This window comes from Mauremys reevesii, linkage group 2, assembly GCF_016161935.1.
Source record: "Mauremys reevesii isolate NIE-2019 linkage group 2, ASM1616193v1, whole genome shotgun sequence".
NCBI classification, from domain to species: Eukaryota; Metazoa; Chordata; order Testudines; family Geoemydidae; genus Mauremys; species Mauremys reevesii.
In genome coordinates, this window is record NC_052624.1 from 269,425,175 (window position 1) to 269,449,408 (window position 24,234).

Below are 24,234 nucleotides of genomic sequence, written 5' to 3' on the forward strand. Positions count from 1 at the left end.
TGGACTTTACTCTGTTTTCACATTATAAATGTGATTGAGACATGATCACTTGTACCTAAGCTACCATTAATTTTTATTTCTGAGATCAGTTCCTCTTTATCTGTCAAGAGGAGGCCTAATATAGAATTCTGCTATGTTGGATGCAACAATTTTTGAATGAGGAACTTCTCATCTATAGTATTTAGGAATTCCAAGGATGTTTTAGTACTGGCAACATAAAACCTCCAGCATATATCATTCAAACTGAAGTCACCATGATCACATATCTATTTATTATGTGGAGGAAGAAAAGCTAAGTAAGAATGGGGTATAGAATGGGATATTACCCAAGCTGGTCAGAAAATGGAGTGTTTTTATGGTGCAGGATTTTTATTTTTAATCAAAAAACTGACACCAAAACTTTTTGTCCAGAAAAACTGGAAAACCTAATCAGTTTTTTGGTTTTCCAATGAAAAATCCAATATTTTCAAGGAAAACAGACACTTTCATAGAAAATTTTCATTTACCCAAAAAAAACTCAGTTTACCTAATTTTAGGCACCTTGCTTTGAAAGGTCCGAATTAATGCTGGTTGGGAACTTTTCAACAAAATTCCAACTAGACAAAAATCAAAACTTTTCATGTCAAAGGGTTTGAACCCAAAAATATTCGAAAATGTTTCAAAATTGTAAAGACATTTCATTTCAACATTTTTAAAAACCCACAAAAAACAGTTTTCTTGTTCAAAAATACTTTTTGTAACAAAATGTAAAATTAATAGTAAAAAAATAAAAAATAATTTTAAAATGGACAAAATTGACACAAAGTATTTTGATTAACCCAAACCAATTCTGTCTCCCTTCCCAGATCACAGAAATTTGAGATTTTGACTTTTTCCCAGTTGAGAATGGGAAGATTTTTTGTGATGTCTCAAAAATTTTCACAGGACAGGGAAACCATTTCCTGCCAGCTTTAATCCTTCTGTGCCGGCAACTCTCCAACCATCCCAACTTATTGGCATATTTCAAGACCTTTAGGCCTTGTCTACACTAAAAATATTTTTTATGCTCCTCTAACATACCTATAACATAACACATGTCCATAAAAGTGCTCCAGAATAATAGATGGGTGCTAGGATTTCCCTACACCACCCTATGGGGTGTAACACCCCCCCCGAATTTCCCCAACACCCTCCCCCCTCAGTGGTCAACTAGTTACATGCAGCATTGCCAATTTAGTCATTGATTGGAAATTTGAATTGAAATTGAAACATTACACACTTTAAAAGCATATACAGTGTATGATAAAATACTTGTACCTGAAAAAGTATAATAGGTCCGAAAAGTATGAACAATGAATAGTTTCTTCACACAGCTGTTGTTTTTTCTGCCAATATTGGCTCATTCATTTCAGCAAATTATGATTTGTACGCAAGGTCTGAATGAGCTCTCCCCTGACAGCTAGTGATGAGCCAAGGGACGGGGGAAGGCTTCAGGACCAGACTGTATTTACATGAACTGACCTACTCTGCCTAGGTATGCAGCTGACAATTTTGGGTGGTGTTGGGTTACAAATCACTTTAGTATTGAATGTGAGGCTCATGAAATGTTATCATCCTTATTGTATGAGTAAGGGGCAGCAGAACTGTACTTAGCCTGACCTGATTGAAGGGGTCACCCTCAATGCATAATTTCTTCCAGGGTTGAGTCCTCGCACCTCTAGGTTTGGTAGTTCATAGCCCCGGGACCTCTGGGCTTGCCACATCAGTTATGAAAGTAACAAACTTGCTTGAGCCCTGGCACCTCCTTCATTACAAATTAAGCACTGGTCACCCTCACCTGAACTGCACTCGCTAAGCAAGGGGTTTGGATGGCAGATCCCAGTGTAGGGGGTGTGGGGGGACAGGGGTTTTGCTTGGTGGTGTGGGCTGTGCCTAAGAGACACATGCACTATTTGACTTTCCCCTCTCCCCTATTTAAAGATACAGCTTATTAGGCTCCATAGAGAGTCTTTTGTTCTGTTAAGTGACCACTAGAGCTGAAATAATTAATAATCAGGTCTAAGTGTTTAGACCTGCTGCAGCACAGCATTTCTGCGGAAGAGACAGCCCAGCCTGCACTCACTGTGAGGTTCTCCCACTGAGAGCTGAAATCACTGAGAGCTGGGTGGAATGTCAAGAGACTGACTCGCAGGGGTCACGTAGCAGGTGGCAGCAGAAGGTGATGGCACAGGGCCATTGGTGATGGAGCGGTAGAGCAAATGGTGGCATGACAAACAGTGCCCAGAGTGAACACCCAGAGTGAGTGGTGAGCAGCTGGAGGAATGAGTGAGGTGCCTTTTCCCCTGCACCCCCCCCCCCCCAGGGTGGGAGGTGAACTCATGCAAAAGCACCTCTGAACTCTGGGTCTTCACTGACCAAAGACAACAACTATGAGTGGGGTGCGGTAGAGGGAGAAGGGAGGGGCACGTTTTTACATAAGAACATAAAAACGGCCATATTGGGTCAGACCAATGGTCCATCTATCCTGTCTTCCAGCAGTGGCCAATGCCAGGTGCTTCAAAGGGAATTAACCGAACAGGGCAATTATCGAGTGATCTATCCCCTGTCATCCACTCCCAGCTTCTAGCAAGCAGAGTCTCTCAGAGTGTGGTGTTGCATCTCTGCCCATCCTGGCTAATAGCCATTGATGGACATATCCTCCATGAACTTATCTAGTTCTTTTTTGAACCCTTTACAGTTTTGGACTTCACAACATCCCCTGGCTAAAAGTTCCACAGGTTGACTGTGCTGTGTGAAGAAGTACTTCCTTTTGTTTATTTTAAACCTGTGGTCTATTCATTTCATTGTGTGACCCCCTAGTTCTTGTGTCATGTGAAGGAGCTTATTCACTTTCTCCACACCAATCAAGATTTTATAGACCTCTATCATATCCCCTCTTGTTTCTCTCTTTTCCAAGCTGAAAAGTCCTAGCCTTTTTAATGTCTCTTCATATGGAAGCTGTTCCATACCCCTAATCATTTTAGTTGCCCTTCTCTGTACCTTTTCCAACTCCAATACACTTTTTGAAATGGGGCGACCAAAATTGCATGCAGTATTCAATGTGAGCATACCCTGAATTTCTATAATAAAAGTGGAGAAGCATCGTTTGCCAGATAAATCAGCAAAGCCAATGCTGACAAACTACATGAAAAGGCTGCAAAACACCAATCCTCTGGACTGCATAGACATGCAGAAAACCATGTAAGCCAGTCATTGTCAAAGCCAAGTTTAGAAGTATGTAACGAGGCTGTTAAAAATGTTGGAGCCACAACACAGTTTATTCAAATAAACATGGCTATCACATCATACTTTCTCTTTAAGCAAGAGATAATATTGGCCTCCAGTTTGTAGTGTGTGGTAAGTGCACTGTCATTTGTTAATCCTGAAGTTAGACACTGGTTCAGACCAAGACCAGCAAATGCTCACTATCTTTCTACAAGAAATTCAACTGACTGGTTAGAAGCATGCAGTGCAACAGTGAAAGACTCAGCAGGTGAAAAAGCGATGAACTCCCTCACCACATCAAAAAGTGTGCATATATGGCTGATGGATGAACTGATGCAAATGGGTGTCATGTTATCTTGATGTCATTGGTAGGCCAGTAGATGAATTTCTAGATATTCAGGTTATAGAAGACACATCAGCTGCATCTCTGACAACCCATGTCTTAGAAGAGTTAAATTCTTGTAAATTGAGCCCCAAAGAGTTGGCTGCTTGTGCATCTGATGGAGCTGCAAACTTCTCTGGAAGACAGTGGAGTACAAGCTTTGCTCATTTAGAAGTCTAACTCTAAACTCTCCTGTACACACTGCAGAAGCCATCTACTCCAGCTAGCACTAGTAAAAGCAGCAGGATCTTCAAAAGGCATTTAAAAAGCTATAAATTTAATGTCTTCATTATACTCTGAACGTCTTGGAAAATATAGAAGACACACTGGGACTGAAGTTCAAATTAGTCCTTCCTGGGAAAACCTGCTGGCTCTCTCGTGAGCGATCCTTGGCAGTTGTCTTAAAATTACTGCAACCATTATTATTGGCTTTGGAAAATATCTACCAAGATGGGACAGATCTAAGTAGTGAGGCTGGTGGACTACTTTTGCTACTAAATTCAGAGAAGACAATCGCCATTCTCTTAGGTTAAGTCTACTGTTAAAACCACTTGGGTCATTAAACAATGCCATCCAGGCATCTGCTACAACAGTAGCAGAACTCTGTTTTTTGTTGGGGGGGGGGGGAAGATAGTTTAATATCTTCATTTTTTTTTCACATTAGCCTGCATGTGGCAACAAATTTCAGTTACACCCTACAGACTCAGACCAAGAAAGAGATGCAGAGAGGCAAAAATCCAAGTACATATCAGCTTTCTATGCAAATCAAAACATGCAAAGACAGCAAAATTTAGGGTTGAGTAGGACGAGGAGGACTGTTCAGTCTGTGGGTTCCTGTTTGCAATAATGACAATGTGTGTGTGATTTTCTTTTCTTGAGTTTGAATACACAGTTAGCAGATGCTTATTTAGCTCATGTCAAGATCTTGGCAGAGAGCCTTAAGTTTTCTGCAGATAAGTGTAGTTAGAGTGGATCTACTTAAGCACTTCAGTAAGGACAGAATGACCCACACTCAGCTTCTGATCTGATTTATAAAACAATTACGTGAAATAGAATAAAGTAGTGGGCTGATACGATGGTGGTCACATAACATCCCTGCAATGTTCAAGCACAAGGCTCAGAAGAGAGACAATGCAGCCTAACTGGACGGCACAGAGCAAGGATCCTGCCTTCCCTGTAACATCAAACCTGTATGTTAAAGGCACAACATTAAATTTACAGCTGTAGAAAGCAGCTCAAGCAGGGAAGGATGGGGTAAAATGGAGCCCAGCTGGGGCCATCCTTGCCTCCAGACCCAGAACTATGCAAGGGAGACCCCCACAAAACTATGGGGACACTAGGACTCATACAGTGTCCATTCACCCCTCCCAAATCATCGTAGTTCACTCGGGATGTGTGCCTCTCCCCTTTCCCCTATGCTGTGTCTGTGTAGTCCATCTGGGCTCTAATATCTTTAGGGCAGGAACTATCTCTTATTCTATGTTTGAACAATACCCAGCACAAAGCGGGTCCATTCTCAGCCATTCTCACTAGGCACCGCCATAATACACACGATTAATCAGTTCATTTCAGTGGAGTGCACGCTTCCTCTTTGACAATCCTATGTGACCAGCTTCCCTTCCTGCTGACTCGGAGACTGGTTGCTCAAAGAGCGGAGCTTCCTCAATTCCCATTCACTTCAGTAGGCATTGAGAGCCCGCAGACACTTCCAAGAGGCACTTAGCACTTTGTAGTATTGGCCCCCTACTAAACATATTGTTGACATTATTGCACCAGCCTAATGCATTAGTCCAACCACAGCAGAGTGTCTCCCAGGCAACACTGAGGATCTAGTTTTAAACAGGCCTATGCAGATCAAGTGCTTGGTCTTTAGCAGAGAGACCGGAATATTTAATAAAGGTGATTTTCATGTCTTTTGTTACCATCCTTTAAGGAATCCATGGCCATGTACATACAAGGACCACACTCCTTAGCAAAACACTCTCTTTGGGTGTGTCTACACTGCAATTAAACACCTGCAGTTGGCCCATGTCAGCTCACTCGGGTTCATGGGGCTTGAACTCTGGGGCTGTTTAATTGCAGTGTAGATGTTTGGGCTTGGCCTGGAGCCTAGGGTCTGCGACCCCACGAATAGGGAGGATTCCAAAACCCGGACTCCAGTCCAAGCCCAAACAAACAGCCCGCAAATAAACAGCCCGGCAGCCTGAGCCGGGCTGACACAGGCCAGTCGTGGGTGTTTAACCGCAGTGTGGATGTACCCTTGATGCCTCAGTTCCTCATCTGTAAAATGGAGATAATATAATACTTCCCATGTCTGTCTTATCTATTTAGATTGCAAGCACTCTGTGACAAGGAATGTATTTGTACAGAACCTAGCACAATGGGAGAAAATGTTGGGTTTTCTTCCATGTAGCCAAACCCAATGAAACTCCTTGTTCCTAAATTCCAGGTGCTCTCTTTAGGTGCTTTCATTATTGAATCGCCAGCTCATTTACCAGAACAAGCCATGCGTTTTGGTCCCTGAGCAAAAGAGCAGGCATCTCCAACCAAACCTTGCAGCCCAAGCGCAGTATAATTAATTCAATCTTCCGCTACTCAAATGTTCTCCTGACAGAAAAATCAGTGCTAATAAGGAGCCTGGGGAAAAAAGTGTGTTGCTGTCTGATGTCAAATGGACTAATTTTAACCTGCTAGCTAACGACTTTCAGACCACCAGGCTTTAAAGAACTTACAAGGCCAACAAAGAGGTTTCTAAGTGTCCCTTTCCCAAACAGCGTTCTCAGCTGATGAAGGCATCTAAATACATGAGGATGCATTTTTATTCCAGCTCAGTCTCTCCATCAAGAATACTGGGTGCAAAGACTGAAGTGCCAATTGTATTGTAACTTGGTCAGCCATTAGACCCGGGTGCAAGGAAGAGCCAGGTAATGCAGATTTAAAAGACCAATCTCAGCCACTCAGCCACACTAACAGGTTCTGAATTCATTGCAACCTATGAGGAAATTGATCGTGGTGTCCATGTGTGCTCAGTGACTAGATCTGCTCCCTGCATAGTTGCGGCCCAAACTGCACATAAGGCGTTAGGCTATATTTAAAAGAGGGTGAATAACATGACCATTACCCACAACACCATTGCTTAGCATCCCTCTACGGGCTCTCCCGTCTCCACTGCATCAAACAAAAACTCCTTGTCTTCGCCTTTAAAGCCCAACACGATTTGGCCCCTCACTCTATGAGATCCACTAGCTTACCAAGTCACTGCCCTCTGCCTTTGCTCTGCCAAGCGTCCCAGCCCTGCTTAGCCACTTCCCACTCGAGCACCTTTGTGCTTCTTCTCCTGCTGCCTGCCCAAGTGTGGGGCAAACTCCCCAGGCAAAATCTGTGAAGCAGCCACATTTTATCCTCTTTCAAATCATTCTTTAAAGCCCACAGATTGTTGTGATGCCCACAGATCACTCCGGCCTGCCATCGGTTAGGCACGTGGCATGCGGTGATTTTGTTCTCTGCTAAACTCTGTTCGTTTTATTGTTACCTGAGCTTTCCAACCCATTGGATTGGTTTGTCCATCCCAGTTGTGAGTTCCCTGGGGCAGGGACTGTCTTCTTTGTTACGTGTCTGAGGAGTGCCTTGCACAATGGGGCCTTGATTGTCAAGGGAGGCTCCCCGGTACCACTAGACTAGAAATAAATAACTATTACTACGGTCTATCCTCACTTTAAATACTGCTTTCATGTTTGGTCACTTCATCACCAAAAAGGGCCTAGCTAAAAAGGTCCAGATAAAAGTAATAATGGCAATTAGATGCATGGGAGAGAGGGATTCAAGAAGAGAGGAGACTGAAAATATTAGAACTATGTCGTTTTGAAAAGATTCAAGATGAAATTCACCCTTGTGCAGAGCCTTAGGCACAATTTAGAAGTGGGCTGTAGAGATGGTCTAGCACAGGGTTGGCCAACCTGTGGCTCCAGAGCCATATGCGCCTCTTCAGAAGTTAATATGTGGCTCCTTGTATAGGCACCGACTCCGGGACTGGAGCTACAGGCGCCAACTTTCCAATGTGCCGGGGGGTGCTCGCTGCTCAACCCCTGGCTCTGCCACAGGGCCTGCCCCCACTCCACCCCTTTGTGCCCCTTCCTCTGAGGCTGCCACACCCTCGCTCCTCCCTCCTTCCCCCCCATGCCTCCTGCATGCCACGAAACAGCTGATCGGGGAGGGAGGGGGGAGGTGCTGATCGGCGGGGCTGCCAGTGGGTGGGAGGTGCTGGTAGCGGGGGTTGGGGAGCTGATGGGGGGCTGCTGATGTATTACTGTGGCTCTTTGGGATTTGTACATAGCCAAATTCTGGCTCCTTCTCAGGCTCAGGTCGGCCACCCCAGCCTAGCAGTTAAGTCACTAGCATGAGACTTCAGAAACAGGTTCCGTTTCCTCATTTGTCACAGACTTCGTGTGTGATCCTGAGCAAGTCACTTAGTCTCTCTATGCCTCAGTTCCCCATCTCTAAAACAAGGGTAATAGCACTTCCCTGCTACATAGGGATGTTGTAAGGATAAATAAATTGAAGACTGTGACACAGTAATGTGGCAATATAAGTACCTTAGATTTAAGTCCTTAGAATACTCAGTTACTCTTTCCTATTCCACAAGCCTTCAATGAACTTAAAAGGCAATATATTTAAAAGAAACATATTTTGTACATACCTTAAACCTGTGGAACTCCCCAACACAGGGGATTAATATAATAAAAAATGTAATATTTTATATGTATATAGAACATTTCTCCTCAGAATCTCAACAGGATTTATAGTCATTAATTTACTCCTGTGCTGTAGATATTATCCTCATTTTATTACATGAAAAAACTGGGGCACAGAGAGATGAAGTAATGTGCCCAAGTTCCAACAAGTAGTGTGTGGCAGAACTAAAAAACAGAACTCCAGTCTCTTGACTCCTAATGCTGTGTGCTAAGTGGAAATTTTCCTGTAATATTTTTATGAAGCCTGTATGTGCCACAGTTTTCCCTATACATAGTAATGTTACCCAGTGGGTGGGAAAGGACTGTTTGCTCTCAGGGCAGGCTAAGAGACATAGGTATGAATGTCACCTTACTGTCTGGGTCACTGGGAAAAAAATAGCCGAGGCCAACCTCATATCAATGCAGAATCCGTGAAGACAACGGCAAAGCCAATCACCAAGACACGTTCACCTAGCAAGCAACAATCCAGAGGGAAATGGCATTCCCCAAGTCTCAGCAGGGAAGCTGAGTGACATTTCCCAGCTCAGGAACAAAGAACTGGAGAGGTGTGAAGTAGGGCGGCGGGGGAGAATAAGTGTTGGCTGATGGCAGGAGTCAGGGCTCTCACCTGGGATCTGACAAAGGAATCAGACTGAGAGACAGACAGAGATTGGACAATGGAGATCACTACAGGTTGGCCGGGCTCTTCACTAAGCAGAATAGACCTGGGCTATACTTTAACCTTCCTTTCTCGATGCTCACTTAAGGACTTCCTATGCTGTGTTCCAGTCAACTAATAAATCCTACGTTTTGACAACTCTGTTTGAGTGTCACTGCAAATGCTTGCTTCAGTCTCCAGGACAAACTGAAGTGAAATTAGACCCCCAGCTGAAATATTGTCAACCTTGTTTTATTGTTTAATTGTGAAAGTGTACTTGTGTCTTCAGATTTGAAGAGTTTAAGTAGCGCCTAATAAAGGACATATTTAAGGAGATGTAGACATGCGGACTCACCCTTCCAGTGCCTCCTGATGGTCACTTCTGGGAATTCGCTCTTTTCAGCTCCAGGGCGCCCTCTGCAGGCTGGTATTCCACCTGTCCTCTGCCCCCCCATGTCTCTCCCTGGACCCGGTGCCCTTTTACCTGGGGTGCTGCCCCCTGGCAGTAACCCCTCAGTCTTAGGGTCTCCCCTCCCCTGGGAACCCCCCAACCCACTATCCCCACCTCGCCTCAGGATAAGGCTACTGCCAGTCATCATCTAGCCCCCACGCCCCAGGGCAGACTGTGGTATCAGCCTACTCATTTCTGGCAAGATTGGGTTTGGACCTGCTGCCTTGGCCTGCCCCTGGGCTGCCCTCTGCAATCCCCAGTACCTTTTAGCCCAATAGTAGGCCACAGGCTGGAGCTCCCCAGCTCTGTTTCACTCAGGTACCCCGTGTCTCGCTTCCTGCAGCCAGGCCCTTCTCCCTCTACAGACAGAGGAAGACTGCTTGCTCCTGGCTTCCCTGGCCTTCTTATAAGGCCCTGTTGCTCAGTTTGGGGCGTGGCCCCAGCTGCAGCCACTTCCCCCAATCAGCCAGGGTTTTACCTTGCCCTCTGCAGGGCTTTTCCCAACCATTTCCAGGCTGGAGCAGGTGGTCACTCCACTACAGGAGACACCAGAGATATCTATTGAACACCTATCTATGCACCAATATAAAAGAAATACTGTTACTTCTTTTGCCATGCTTAACACATAATGTTTGATGACTTTCTACAACTGCGGAACATAGACTTTTGCTCTCCCTACTACTGTTTGTTTGCCCCTATAGAAAATAAAAGATGCCCCCAAAGAAGCCTGCAGGAGCCCAGTATTGCAATCTAATTTGCAGCAAGGGGCAAATTTGATGGGAAAATATCTGTAATAGAACATACATTTGTTGAACTAAAGGACTAGGGTTAACATTCAAAGGCTGTCACCTACTGTAACACAATTTAATGCTGGTCCACACAATGTTGGTGCAGAGTTCAAGTTTCTTGATGTTAATACATTTCACCAGCAACTGCACACCATACAACAGAAACACTAACCCAGGAACCTATCCTTGCAACAAAGCCCGATGCCAGCTCTGTCCACATATCTATTCAAGTGACACCATCATAGGATCTAATCACATCAGCCATGCCATCAGGGGCTTGTTCACCTGCACATCTACCAACGTGATATATGCCATCATGTGCCAGCAATGCCCCTCTGCCATGTACATTGGCCAAACCGGACAGTCTTTACGCAAAAGAATAAATGGACACAAATCTGACATCAGGAATCATAACATTCAAAAACCAGTGGGAGAACACTTCAACCTCTCTAACCACTCAGTGACAGACTTGAAGGTGGCAATTTTGCAACAAAAAAACCTTTAAAAACAGACTCTAAAGAGAGACTGCTGAACTCAAATTAATATGCAAATTAGATACAATTAACTCAGGCTTAAACAGAGACTGGGAATGGTTGGGTCATTATACTAATTGAATCTATTTCCCTATGTTAAGTTCTCCTCACACCTTCTATGGGTCATCTTAATTATCACTTCAAAAGGTTTTTTTTCTCCTGCTGATGATAGCTCATCTCAATTGATTAGACTCTTCCTGTTGGTATGCATACGTCCACCTTTTCATGTTCTCTGTATGTATAAATATCTCCTGTCTGTGTGTTCCATTCTATGCATCTGAAGAAGTGAGCTGTAGCCCACGAAAGCTTATGCTGAAATAAATGTTAGTCTCTAAGGTGCCACAAGTACTCCTGTTCTTTTTGCGGATACAGACTAACACGGCTGCTACTCTGAAATCAGCATGCATAGAATCATCTAATTGTAGGACTGGAAGGGACCTCAAGAGGCCAGCCCCCTGCACTCAAGGCAGGACTAAATATTCCCCCACTGTCTGCGATTTGGGGGGCGTGTCATACACAGATAGTTAAGGGTTAAAGTCTCTTTTACCTGTAAAGGGTTAACAAGCTCAGTAACCTGAGGAACACCTGACCAGAGAACCAATCAAGGGACAGGATAATTTCAAATCTCTGTGGAGGGAAGGCTTTGTCTGTGTTCCTTGTTTGCTCTGTGTGCTCTCTTTGGATCTAAGAGAGGCCAGACATGTCTCCAAGTTCTCCTGGAGTATTTCCTACTATCCAGTATAGTGAGTAGTAGTTAAAAAGGCGGATTAGTCTTTTGAGTTGTTTTCTATATTTGCAATTGTGTGTTTGCTTCTGCATTTTAATGTAATTTTAAATTAAGCTTTTGAAACATTTAAAAAACCTTATTTACTTTAATATAACAATAGTTTAGTTATATATTATAGACTTATAGAAAGAGACCTTCTAAAAACATTAAAATGTATTACTGGCACGTGAAACCTTAAATTAGAGTAAATAAAAGACTTGACACACCACTTCTGAAAGGTTGCCAACCCCTGATCTAGACCATCCCTACAGGTGTTTGTCTAACCTGCTCTTAAAAATCTTCAATGACAGAGATTCCACAACCTCCCTGGGCAATTTATTCCAGTGTTCAACTACCCTGACTGTTAAGAAGTTGTTCTAATGTGTCCAACCTAAACTGCCCTTGCTTCTTGTCCTATCCTCAGAGGTTAAAAAGAACAATTTTTCTCCCTACTCCTTGTAACAACCTTTTATGTACTTGAAAACTGTTATGTCCCCGCTCAGTCTTCTCTTCTCCAGACTAAATAACCCACTTTTTTCAAGCTTCCCTCATAGATCATGTTTTCTACACCTTTAATCATTTTTGTTGCTCTTCTGTAGACTTTCCTGAAATGTGGTGCCCAAAACTGGACACAATACTCCAGTTGGGGCCTAATCAGTGCGGAGTAGAATGGAAGAATTACTTCTCATGTCTTGCTTACAACATTCCTGCTAATACAGCCAAGAAGGTTTGCTTTTTTTGCAACAGTGTTATGCTGTTGACTCATGAGTAGGGCCCTACCAAATTCACAGTCCATTTTAGTCAATTTCACGATCACAGGATTTTAAAAATCATGAATTTCATTATTTCAGCTATTTAAATCTAACATTTCACAGTGTTGTAACTGTAGGGGTCCTGACCCAAAAAGGAGTTGTGGGGAGGGTTTTTTTGCAAGGTTATTGTAGAGGTGATTGTGGTACTGCTACTTTTACTTCTACACTGCTGCTGACAATATGGTGCTGCCTTCAGAGCTGGAGCGTGGCGGCTGCTGGCCAGGAGCCCAGCTCTGAAGGCAGAGCCGCTGCCAGCAGCAGAGCAGAAGGAAGGATGGCCTGGTATGGTATTGCCACCCTTACGTCTGCACTGCTGCCTGCAGAGCTGGGCCTTCAGTCAGCAGCCGCCGCTCTCCGGCCACCCAGATCTGAAGGCAGCAGCGCAGAAGGAAGTGTGACATGGTATGGTATTGCCACCCTTACTTCTGTGCTGCTGTTGGTGGGACGCTGCCTTCGGAGCTGGGTACCTGGCCAACAGCTGCCGCTTTCTGGCTGCCCAGCTCTGAAGGCAGCGCCGAAGTAAGGGTGGCAAAACTACCACCCCCCTAAAATAACCTTGCAACCCCTCCTGCAACTCCCTTTTGGGTCAGCACCCCCAATTTGAGAAACACTGGTCTTCCCCATGAAATCTATACAGTATAGGGTAAAAGCACACAAAAGACCAGATTTCATGCGGGGAGACCAGATTTCATGGTCCGTGATGCATTTTTCATGGCTGTGAATTTGGTAGGGCCCTACTCATGAGGAGAGCTGTAAGGCCGTCTATTCACCAAACACAGGACAGCAGCAAAACCTTTTCATACTTTTATTAAAACCAGCTAGCAGAAGTCTTCCCAAGGGTACATCAACTCATCTAGATACTTCAAATGCTCTCTTGGATCTGCAGTTCTCTCATCCTTGCCAAGACAATGACTTGTTTATAATGCTCCATATTCTATATCAGTGTTACTCAACCTGGGGATCGTGATTTATTTTATAATTTCATGGTAAAATGAGAAAGTAAGCAATTTTTCAGTAATAGTGTGCTGTGACACATGTATTTTTTATGTCTGATTTTGTAGGCAAGTAATTTTTAAGTGAGGTGAAACTTGGCGCATGCAAGACAAATCAGCCTCCTGAAGCGGGTATAGTAATCTGGAAATGTTGAGAACCACTGTTCTAAAGAATATGCAGATAGGCAGAACTCTCTCCCATCACTCACACATACATAAGATGGATATCAAACACTGATTTGGCAATGTTGCAGAATTGTATTGACAAGACACCCATTTAATTAAATGAGCTGTTTCAGTGTTGGATTGTAGCTCTTTTTCCTGCATAAGTTTGGCTTCTATTCCAGCCTCCAGCTCTTTTGAGGTTAGCCCATCATTACAATCTACAAGTCCCATTGACAGTGTCCCCCTCATTCAGGGGTGGAAGAGATCCCATGTAAAGAGTTTTGGCGGGAATTGCAAAGAGTTAGGCCCAGATCCTTCAGGGGCATTTAGGCACCTAACTCATATTGAAACCAACAGGGGCTTGTAAGAGGCTGACAGAGGGGTATCCTCCCCACTCAACCCTACCACCTCCCCTCCCAGAAGAGTCTATGGAGGTGGTTTTCCGTAATAAGAATCCAAAAAAATGGCAAGGAAGGTTTGTTTCATCAACACAGAGCCTGTTTGGGTCCCTCCCTTAGGGAGGGAGAAGGGGACCCAAAAACAAACTGAAAAGGAGAAATTCCCCAATCATTCAGAGTCCCAAAAAGCCTGTCCCAGGGCATGGCTCTTACCTCAGAGCCTGGGTGGGCAAAAAAGATTTCTTCACAGAGTCTCTCATATCACTTCTTTTGAGGGTTTGGCTTGCAGCTGCCTTGCTCACAGCTGAGTCCCTGGCAGCTTCTCAGAATCAGTCTTCCCTACCCCCCACTCCAAAACCACTTCAGCTCTCCTGTGAGGAACCTTCCCCAGGTGTCTCTCGCTGACTCATTTAGCAAGCCTGCTCCAGGCTTCAAGTCTTCTGCAGCAGCTCTCTCACATCTTTGCTTTGAGGATTTGGGCCCTCGGCACCCAATTCTCACTGAATGTCAGAGGGAGCTTGACACTGAGCTCCCATGAACTCTTCTGAGAAACCCAGACATTAAGTTCATCTTGGAGAACTTCAGTGTCCATTGACTGACCTTTGTAACACATGCCTGCCATCCTCTGCTACTGGAGTTAGCGGTTAACTTATTTTGGACAGAAGAGATCACCCTTTCCAGAGATGCTTGATTATCTTCAGGTGACACTACCTGAGAAAAATATAAATAATTTTCAGCCAATGTTGAAATGCCAGACTATATTGACATTTTGGGCATCCTATGGTCTGCAATTAAATTAACAGTGTTTGGATGTAGCCTTAATGATTAAGCATTTGGGGCCAAATTCAGAGGTTAACTGGTTACATTAATTGTTAAATTGTGTGATTTACATATTGAATGGGCTGGAAAAATGTGAATTTATACCAATTTAACCTCGTTTAATTTCATTGTGGCTTAGTCTATGCTAGAAAACCTTTTCTAATACAGCTGTACCAGCATATCCTCCTAGTGTAGACATAACTTACACTGACAAAAGAAGGCCAGTATAGCTTATACCAGTTTCTTGAGTGAAATAAACTCTAACATTAAAAGGACTTTTTGCAGTATAACTGCGTCTACACTAGGGCTTTTGCTGGTATAGAAATATTTAAAAACAAAAACAAAAACAAAAACAAAAACAACACATCTCACCAACATTTCTTTACCAGCAAAAGTTTCTTCTGAGGATCTGGCCTTAGAATCACCTTTAAATCTGGCCTTTTGTGTGTAACAATTTCCTGCTCATGGAGAAGACATGTATTCCCATGTTGTGTGACTGAATTATCCCAGTGTGGTTACAAACCCTTTGTTCCTGTGGCACGGAGTAAATTATTTACTCCACTTAATTGTTCATTAAGGAGTAGTTGAAAAGGTATCTGTATTTGCAACACTGAATTACCAGCATCAGAAAATTAAATGATTCAGTATCACAGATTCCGGGTATTCTTGTCCATTTAAGTTAAACCATTCAAACACGTTTGGGCAATGGCACTGCTTCTGCAGCAGAATAATTACTATAATTGTCACAAATTGGTAACTCAGTGGGTGACAGCAATGATAGCACCATTCATTCAAAAATGAGCTACACAATCCATGCAGCCCTTTAAAATCATCTCCTTTGCTTTGCTGAATAAATGTAACTGGAAGTCTTACATTTTATCCTACTCGCTGCGAAGCTTAACTTCTTGTTGTTCCCAAAGCACTTTGGCACCCACTGAGAGAAGGTGCCCCAAAAGTGCAAAGGATTATTAATTCTTATGACTATTCTTTCTTCAGTTTGTTTCATAGAATTCTCACCCTGCTAAATCTGAAGACCTTAAAAGTAACCTGTCATGGGGCACACCACTCACCGCTGTCTGGCACCTCCTCCTCACCACTTTGGGGATTAGCTTGAGGTAGAGGACTGCCTTCCACGGTTGCTTTCCCCCATCTTGACTGCTGTTCCACTCTCCCTTGGATCTGCAGTTCTCTCCTCCTGACTGGGCCCTCCGGCCAGGTCACTTAAGTCCTCCCCTTCCAGGGAATCACAATCTTTCCTGACCCTGCTGTCTTCTTGGTGTCTCCCACACCCTTAACCACTACCCAATGGCTGTTGGGGCGGACGGGACCTAGGCCCGTCCACTGCTAAAGGTCCCTGCCCAGGGACCCTCTGAACCACAGTCATCTACTGCATTCCTTTACCTTGACTACCACTGCATTTCTCTAGGCCATTCCCCTGTGACCACATGTTGTATCAAGCAGGCTGTGAATTTATGGTCCCCTTTGTGTAAAATTCCAGGTTTCCATATTCTAGTGAAGGAACCACACTCAAACTTTGGTTCCTTAGCACCCCGCTGCTTGTCTGTGAAAGCCTTATACTTTGCTTGGTTCTGTTCAACTGTTTTTTCTCACATCATCCTCAGTTGGGGCATCGGGTCGTGCCTTTAACAATCCAGCAATGTTCAGTTTAGTATTCATCTGTTTCCCATGCAGTAACTCTGCAGGTGATCTTTGCATTGTTGCATGTCGTGTAGCCCGGTGTGCTTGCAAGAAATCAGTAGTGAAGGGTATCCACAATCGCCCCTCCAGTTTAACTGTTTGCAAACTCTTTCAAATTTCTGTTAAACCGTTCAATTTCCCCACTGGCTTGAAGGGATAACTTTCTGTGTAAAATGTTCCCCTCTGCTAGAAAGGTTTCAAACTCCAGGGAAGTAAATTGACTACCATTATCTGAAACCAGTTCTTTGGGGTTACTTTCCCTGCTAAAAACTGAAGAGAAGAACTTAATTACCATAGCAGAAGAGATCTGCGATGTAAACGCTACCTCAGGCTATTTACTGAAATAGTCTATTAAAGTGATGGCATAACGACAGTCAATTGGAGCAGTATCAAAGGGTCCTACAATGTCAATCACTACTTTTTCCCCATGCAGATTCAGGAAGAGGAACAGGCTGTAATGGAGGGGTACATGTCACTGCTGTCTTATCATGCATTTGGCAAGTGACACAGGATTTTATGAGTGCTTCAGTTTGAGAGTCCATCCCTGGCCACCAATACAGATCCCATAGTCGTCGTTTGTTTCTGACAATTTCTTGATGAGTATTGTGTGCCAAGTGTATGAGTTTTGACTGTAATTCTTCTGGCACAAATAGCCAATGTGTACCTCATAGCACACAGCCATCGAGCAACAGGGCCGCCCAGAGGATTCAGGGGGCCTGGGGTCTTCGGCAGCAGGGTCTTCAGGGCACTTCAGCGGTGGGACCCGGGGTGGAAGGACCCCCCACACACGCCGAATTGCCGCCAAAGACCCGGAGCAGAAGAAGCCCCAGGGGCACCGGGGCCCCTGGAGCGAGTAAAGGACCCTGCTCCAGGGGCCCTGAAAAACTCTTGTGGGGGCCTCTGTGGGGCCCGGGGAAAATTGCACCACTTGCCCCCCCCTCCCCGGGCGGCCCTGTCGAGCAAAGAACGTTCATCCCGAACTCTAAAATAAGGCAGCAAAACTGGGTCAAGGTTTTTAGGGTTGCTGGGCCATCTCTTTGTCAGAAATTCCCGTAGTTTGTTGAATTGGACATGCTGAACAAGCAGCTTGAAATTATTCTCTTGTAACTGCAGTAAGAGTGCTTGTAATAAGCACAACTATTACATCCTCATCCTCCGGTAGACCATCTGGTGAAGGCAAAGGCAGGCGAGAAAGGCAATCAGTTACCACATTTTTTTTCCAGGCTTATATTCCAGGTCATAATTGAAAGAGACTAGTCTTGCAGACCATGTGGCAATACGATATTCTGCTCTTCCCAGTCCTTTCGTGGTGAGCAACGTCAAAGGGCTGCGGTCTGTGCGCAACTTGAACGTGCGGCCCGACAGGTAAGTTCTCCATTTTTCAGTAGCCCAGACACAAGCAAGTGCTTCTTTTTCGACTGTAGAATATTTTCTCTCAGCATTACTTAGTGTCCTTGAAGCAAATGCAACAGTCCTCTCTGTGTTGTCCTCATGAAGTTGTGTGAGGACAGTCCCAAGTCCATAATCAGAAGCATCAGTAGTTACAATTGTGGACAATGTGGGACTGAATAGTGCAAGTACTGGACTATGTACAATCAAGTCTTTCACCGTTTGGAAACTAACTTGTGCATCCGTTGTCCACACTAAGGTTGAACTTCTCCATAGTAATTCTCATAACGGTTCAATGACAGAAGCATAATTGGGAATGAATTTTGCATACCAGGAGGAAAGACCTAAGAAGGAAAGTAAGGTTTTCAAATGCTCCTCCTCTAACAGATTTGCAATTGCCAGGATATGATCTGGATCAGGTGTTAGTCCAGCCTGTGAAATTGTATGCCTCAGAAAGGAGAGTTCAGTTTGTCTAAATTTGCATTTGGACCTATTGAGCTTGAGGCCTGCTTTGCTGATGCAGTTTAGTACAGACTGCAGGTTATTGTCATGCTCCTCAGTAGTATTTCCAAACACGATAATATCATCCAAATAGCATTGAACTCCATGTTGATTCTTCAGAATCAATTACATCATTTTTGGAAGGCACTTGGGGCTGATGCAAGACCGTATGGAACACATTTAAAACGAAATAGTCCCTCATGTGTAATAAATGCTGTGAGGTCTCTGCTGTCTTCATGCAACATAACCTGGTGGTATGCGCTCTGCAAATCAAGAGTAGAAAACATCTTTGCTCCACGGAGTTCTGCAAATACTTCTTCTATGTGAGGAAGAGGATGGCTGTCAATCACAATAGCTTTATTTAGCTCCCTTAAATCCACACAAAAGGTGAATGCCTCCACCCTTCTTCTGCGTCACCACTGTAGGTGAAACCCATTCCGAGGAGTTAATCTCTTCAATAATGTCATTTTGAAAAAATTTTCTAAGTTCCTCTGAAACAGCTTTCCTGACTGAAAATGGTAAGCACCGTAATTTCTGTCGTACAGGCATCACATTATTCCACGTTTTAACTTTATGCAGAAACCCATAAGCACAGCCGAGTTTCTCCTCAGCTTGGTGTTGGGTCCCAGCTGAACTGGTGTGTGTGCTGCAAGAGTGCTTTGCTGAGGAAGATCAATTCGTCCATTAACTACCCTGAGATTTAAAGCAGCCAATAAATCTCTGCCAAGGATAGGAGTGCCTTTGTGGACAATGTAGAACTCTGCAGTTACACAGCAATCACCAAAAGTAACTATTGCTGGCAGGCAGCCACATACTGGAATATGGTTTTTCAAATAGCACACCAACTGAAGTTTGGGTTCAGTAAGAGGCACATCTTTAAAGTAATGCAAATAGATGGAATCAGGTAGTATAGATACTGCTGAGCCAGTGTCCAACATTAGCTGAATAGAGTGTGATTTGCCTGAGGGTATGGCAGAAACGTTTACAGTGCACGTTATCTGTTCTGGAATATGTGCAGTAGTGATTTTGTCCACGCTCAGCACAGTAACATCTGGTATTATAACTGCATGCACCTGTTGATTGAACTGGCTACTGCAACATACTTTAGCAAAATGCCCAATCTTTTCGCAATGATTGTACTGAGCTACTCTTGCTGGACATCCTGTGTAGCTTGCAAGGTGTTGTGGGGATCCATAGCGAAAGCATGCTTTTACTGTATTTTGCATTTGCTGATTCAGTGGCTTTTTATTAGTTTTCCTCCTGCAATTGTTTGTCTGCAGCGATAGTGAACTTTTCTGCAAAGGAGACACAGCATGGACTGTGCCTCCTGTATCTTTGCTCATTATTTTGGCTTCAGCTGTAGCTGACACAATCTGAGTAGCAATGGTTATTGCTTTTTCTAGTGTAAGTTGTGGTTCTAGAAGTAAGCGTTCTCTTACAAGAAGCATGGTTGTTTTCTCAACGAGCTGGTCTCTAATCATCTCATCTGCCATATTCCCAAAGTCACAAGTTAGAATCAGACTCCTCAGGGAAGCAATATACTGCATTATAGTCTCTCCTGGTTTCTGCTCACGCTGGCGAAATCTGTAGCGATTAGCTACTACATTCACTTCTGGCACAAAAAAAGTTCTTTAATGTAGTGAGTGCAGTCTCATATTTAACATCTGCAAGGGGAAAAGTGTAAAATATATGCTGCCCTTCTGCTCCAAGGCAGTGGATTAGCAGAGTATGCTTTCTTACTTCAGAAATCTCTGTAGCACTGATTGCAAGCAGATAAGTCTCAAACATATGGATCCAGACAGTAAAAGCAATTAGAGGCTCACCTTTGCTTTGCAGAAACGATGCAGGTGGGTTCAGAGGCAGAAGATCCATCCTCATTGCCAAAATGTTGTATCAAGCAGGCAAGGTACTAACAAGCTTCAACAGGACTTAATTTACAGTGGAAACCTCTTTACCAAGCTGCTGCTGAACACTCTGTAACTCTCACTCAGCCTCCTCAACTCCTCCCCCTCCTTCCTGTTTCCTGTCCTTTCAGACTCCCAACAGCCAGTGCTCCCAGTTCTAATAATTACAAGCACATCTAAACACCACAGCACCCTACTCAATCCCAGCAGCCCATCCGGAGCTCCTTCTCTACTCCCCAGGTCCCTGCCTGCTCTGCTATGTCCAAGGTACTACAGGGTGGCAGCCTGCTAAGGACACAAGCTCCCAACAGCCACTGACCCTGTTCTGCCCTGCAGCTCTGCTTATATGGGCCTGCTGGGCCTGGATAGGCTGCTTCTCACAGCCCCCCTCCTATTGGTCGCTTCCCTGCCCAGTCTCCCTAGGCCTCTTAACCCCTTACTTGCCAGTGTGGGGCGGACGCCCCATCACACAACCATCAGGCATGTTCAGCAGGCTGGTTTGCATCACTCTATCCCAACGCTCATCTGAGTTGGGTTTTCCTTACATGCCTCAGGGTTCAGTATGCACAGCAGCCCTCTGGCAGATATTTATTACATTTTAAAAAACAGTCTATTATAGCCTGCGCTGATGAATTTTCTGCTACTGGTGAGTTGGGAATTCAGTTACCCAGAGATTCCCTGCTGGTTGCAAAACATAATGGGCAGATTTCCACAGAAGCCATGGATGAGTCAGGCAGAGGGGGATAAAATGTTCAGCAACCCTTCCCTGTACACAACAGCACCTAAGCTGCCACTGCAATTCATCATAAAGCTATCAGCACCTGGAGCAACTTCTCCAGCAAGCCATTTCAGTTATGGAGGCAGATAAAAATACCAGTGAAAACACACAGGGACAATGTACTACAGATGAGTAAGAGAGCCTCCCTGGGACTCGCTTAGCATGTCAGCCCTTTTCTTCTTGTGAAACTTAGGAATCAGATGAATTTCATTACAAGCAAAAATGACTAGAAAAGCCACATGGTCTACTGGGTAAAGCCATGGCCAAGCACTCAGGAGACTTGGGTGATATTCCCAGCTCTGACACTAACCAGCTATATGACCTTGACTGAGTCACTTCTGCCCTCTTTGCTGCTGTTTACCTTTCCACTTTCTGTCTATTTATTTAGATTGTTTAAGCACCTTGAGGCAGCAACAGTCTCTTACTGTGTATATGTACAGTGCCTAGCACAACTGGACCTTGATCTTTGTTGGCATTTATAGGTGCTACTGAAATGCAAATCAATAGTAATAAAAGTCACACAATAACTTTTTGATACTCGTTTAAAAGTTTTTGTATCAGTATTTTTATTTTTTTCCTACCAGCAACCATTCCTCATTGGCTAGTCACATTGTTACACCTTTGGCTTCGTTCAAATGCTTTGGCTTCTGTTCATGGATAGCAAAGTAATTAAGGGATATTCATGAATTAATCCTTACACTATTAGAAGTGAAACAGGATTGTCCCACTTTTCCATCTGGGGGAAACCAAAGAACAGAGTTTGTGAGTTGCTAAAGGCCGCAGAGGAAGTTAGTTCGTTTCAGAGCAAAGATTAGAACTCAAGGGGTCCTGGTGCCCAGCTGAGTGTTCAGACCATTAGATCATCTTAAATTCTGTAAACTGAGGTAGAAAGGATCCTGATCCTGCACTGGGATCCACATGGGCAGATCCCTGAATCAAGGAATTACGCCCACATCCTCAAAGGTATTTAAGTGCCTGATTCCCTTGATTTCAATGGGAATTAGATGCTTCCATACCTTTGAGGATCTAAAGACCATTCCATCAGAACAATTTAACTTCCAGACAGAGGTCTGGAAAAAAAGGAAGAAGGATGCTCCCTCCCCCAAGTACTTAGCACAGGATGTTACTGGAGATGATGGCAACAACTTGCTGCAACCTTTATTCCAAAACTTGTGTCAAAACTGGCTGTAGAATAATGGGCTGTACAGGCAGTTGCTATTCTTTATTCTCTCTGCTTATTAATTTGGTAATGCATAAGGACAGTTCTACTTCAAGCTATACTTAGAAAGCAGCATGACAGCAATCAACTATTTATGCTTCAGACATGCATAAATTACACACTACGAAGCATTTATCAGCCAAATTGATTTTTCATGAGTATATGCATCTGCACATAGGTATCTGTGTCTATACACTGGTTGAATTAAAAGCTGTGTTTTGATTGTGCCTAGTTTGCCTACCAAATCAGATCACACCTCCTCAGTCATCTGTTCTCATCATTATTTACCACCTCACCAACCTTTGGGTCATCTGCAAGCTTTGTTGGTAAATATTTTATATTTTCTTCCAGGTCATTGAATATTGAAACATATCGAATAGCACTGGGCCAAGAACCAGTCCCTGCAGGAGTCCATTGGAAACACTCTCACTCATTGATGACTCTTCATTAGCTCTATCTGCACGCACACACAGATACAAACACAAATGAGGGCTCTTTTTTACTTCAATGGGAGCAAGATTGGGCACTAGAAGGTTGAATATGCCAGAGTTTTTGTTCATTCAGACAGGAAATGTTCTCGCTCAAGCAGGGTTTTGCTACAAAGGAAGATGATTCCAGTCATAAACTGTGTACAATACTAGAGGAGAAGTACTCATCTGTGAATTCTGAACCCACTCCCAATTTCCTATTATTAGTGCTGAGAACACCAAGCCTCTGTTACCGGAAGAGCAAAGATGCCACTCCAGATATTGTTGAAAATTTACCAAGCAGCCTCATGTCCAGCAAAGTAATTAATACAACCCTTAATTTGGCTTCATATGTATTTTGTCTTAGTAAATCATTGGGCCAATAACTTTGACAAGGCCTTTGCAAACAAGTATCTAGACAATTATTGTGAGGGATTCTAATGTTTTGATAGGGATACCACACATCTGGGTTTTCCTGGACATGATCTCTGTTTTGATCCTCCAAACTCCATCCGGGTGGATATTTGAAATATGAAAAACTTTCCTGAGCATCTACAACCACTTCCATGGAAGTTGTGGGAAATGATCTGCTGTTAACAGAGTCCAACAAAATGTATACAATCCAATGTCCCCACAAAAGAAAGGGTCTTCAGCCAACCTCTGGTCTCCTGTGAGTGGCACACCTTTGGCTCTGGGATTATAATTTCTCTAGCCTCTCCTCCTTTCCAAGGGAGGGAAAAGGGGTCTATGTCCCTTCCATGAAATAGGTTGTTAGAACAGGAGCCCAGGCCCTCCCTCTCCACTGGGCGATCAAATGCCTCACCCATGATCAAAGGGTATTAGATCAAAGGGGTCTACTCTTAGGGAAAGGCTAGCCTCTCCTCTCAGGCCTGGGGTAGTTGCTGCTAGAAGAATCTCTCTGCAGCCTGGACTCCTGTTGCAGCCTTATTCAGGATCTACTGAGGTAAGTCTCTTGTTCTCTGCTGTCTCTCCCCCTTCTGAGCTGTCTGGCTCTGTGAATGGTGTGTCGGTGCAATCTTCTCTGTTCTCAGGTCCATCAGGGGGGTTGGTAGGGGAACCTAGGCCTACTCCCTCCACTGGTTCCAACTCAGGGCCCTCAAGCTAGACAAGGAGAGTCAGGGCTTGCTGACTCTGACAGTCCGCAGAGCTCCTTCCTACTTTCCCTCAGGCCTCTGTAGGCTCTTTGGTCGGTTGGCCTGTTTGCCCCTGTCTGGGGTGTTGTCCCTGGGCAGCTCTCTAGCAGTCTGCTGACAGGAGTTCCTTTCTCCTGCCTGCTCACTCGTTCTTTAGCCGCCCCACCCTTTTGCTTCCCAGCCCTTTCATCCTCCCATCTCCGGTTAGCCAGGCCAAACACCCCCCACCCGATTGTAGGGTGAGCTCCTGCCTCCATTCCCTCAGTCTTCCTAGGACAGCTTCTCTTTGGCAGATTTCTCTCTCTTGTTTCAGTGCCGGCATTCTTCCATTCCCAGTGGGGGCTACACAGTGGGAGGAACCCTCACTGCACCTCTGGTCCAACAGAA

At 44.2% G+C, this 24,234-nt stretch overlaps 1 protein-coding gene across 1 annotated transcript in view; it reads right to left on the minus strand.

The window, feature by feature from the left end:
• The window catches only part of LOC120397331, a 188,544-nt gene that overhangs the window by 161,772 nt on the left and 2,538 nt on the right, over nucleotides 1-24,234 (minus strand). The window contains exon 4 of the mRNA XM_039523026.1: nucleotides 14,519-14,629. Coding sequence (XP_039378960.1) covers nucleotides 14,519-14,629 — 111 coding nt within the window. The remainder of the gene's footprint in view (nucleotides 1-14,518; nucleotides 14,630-24,234) is intronic.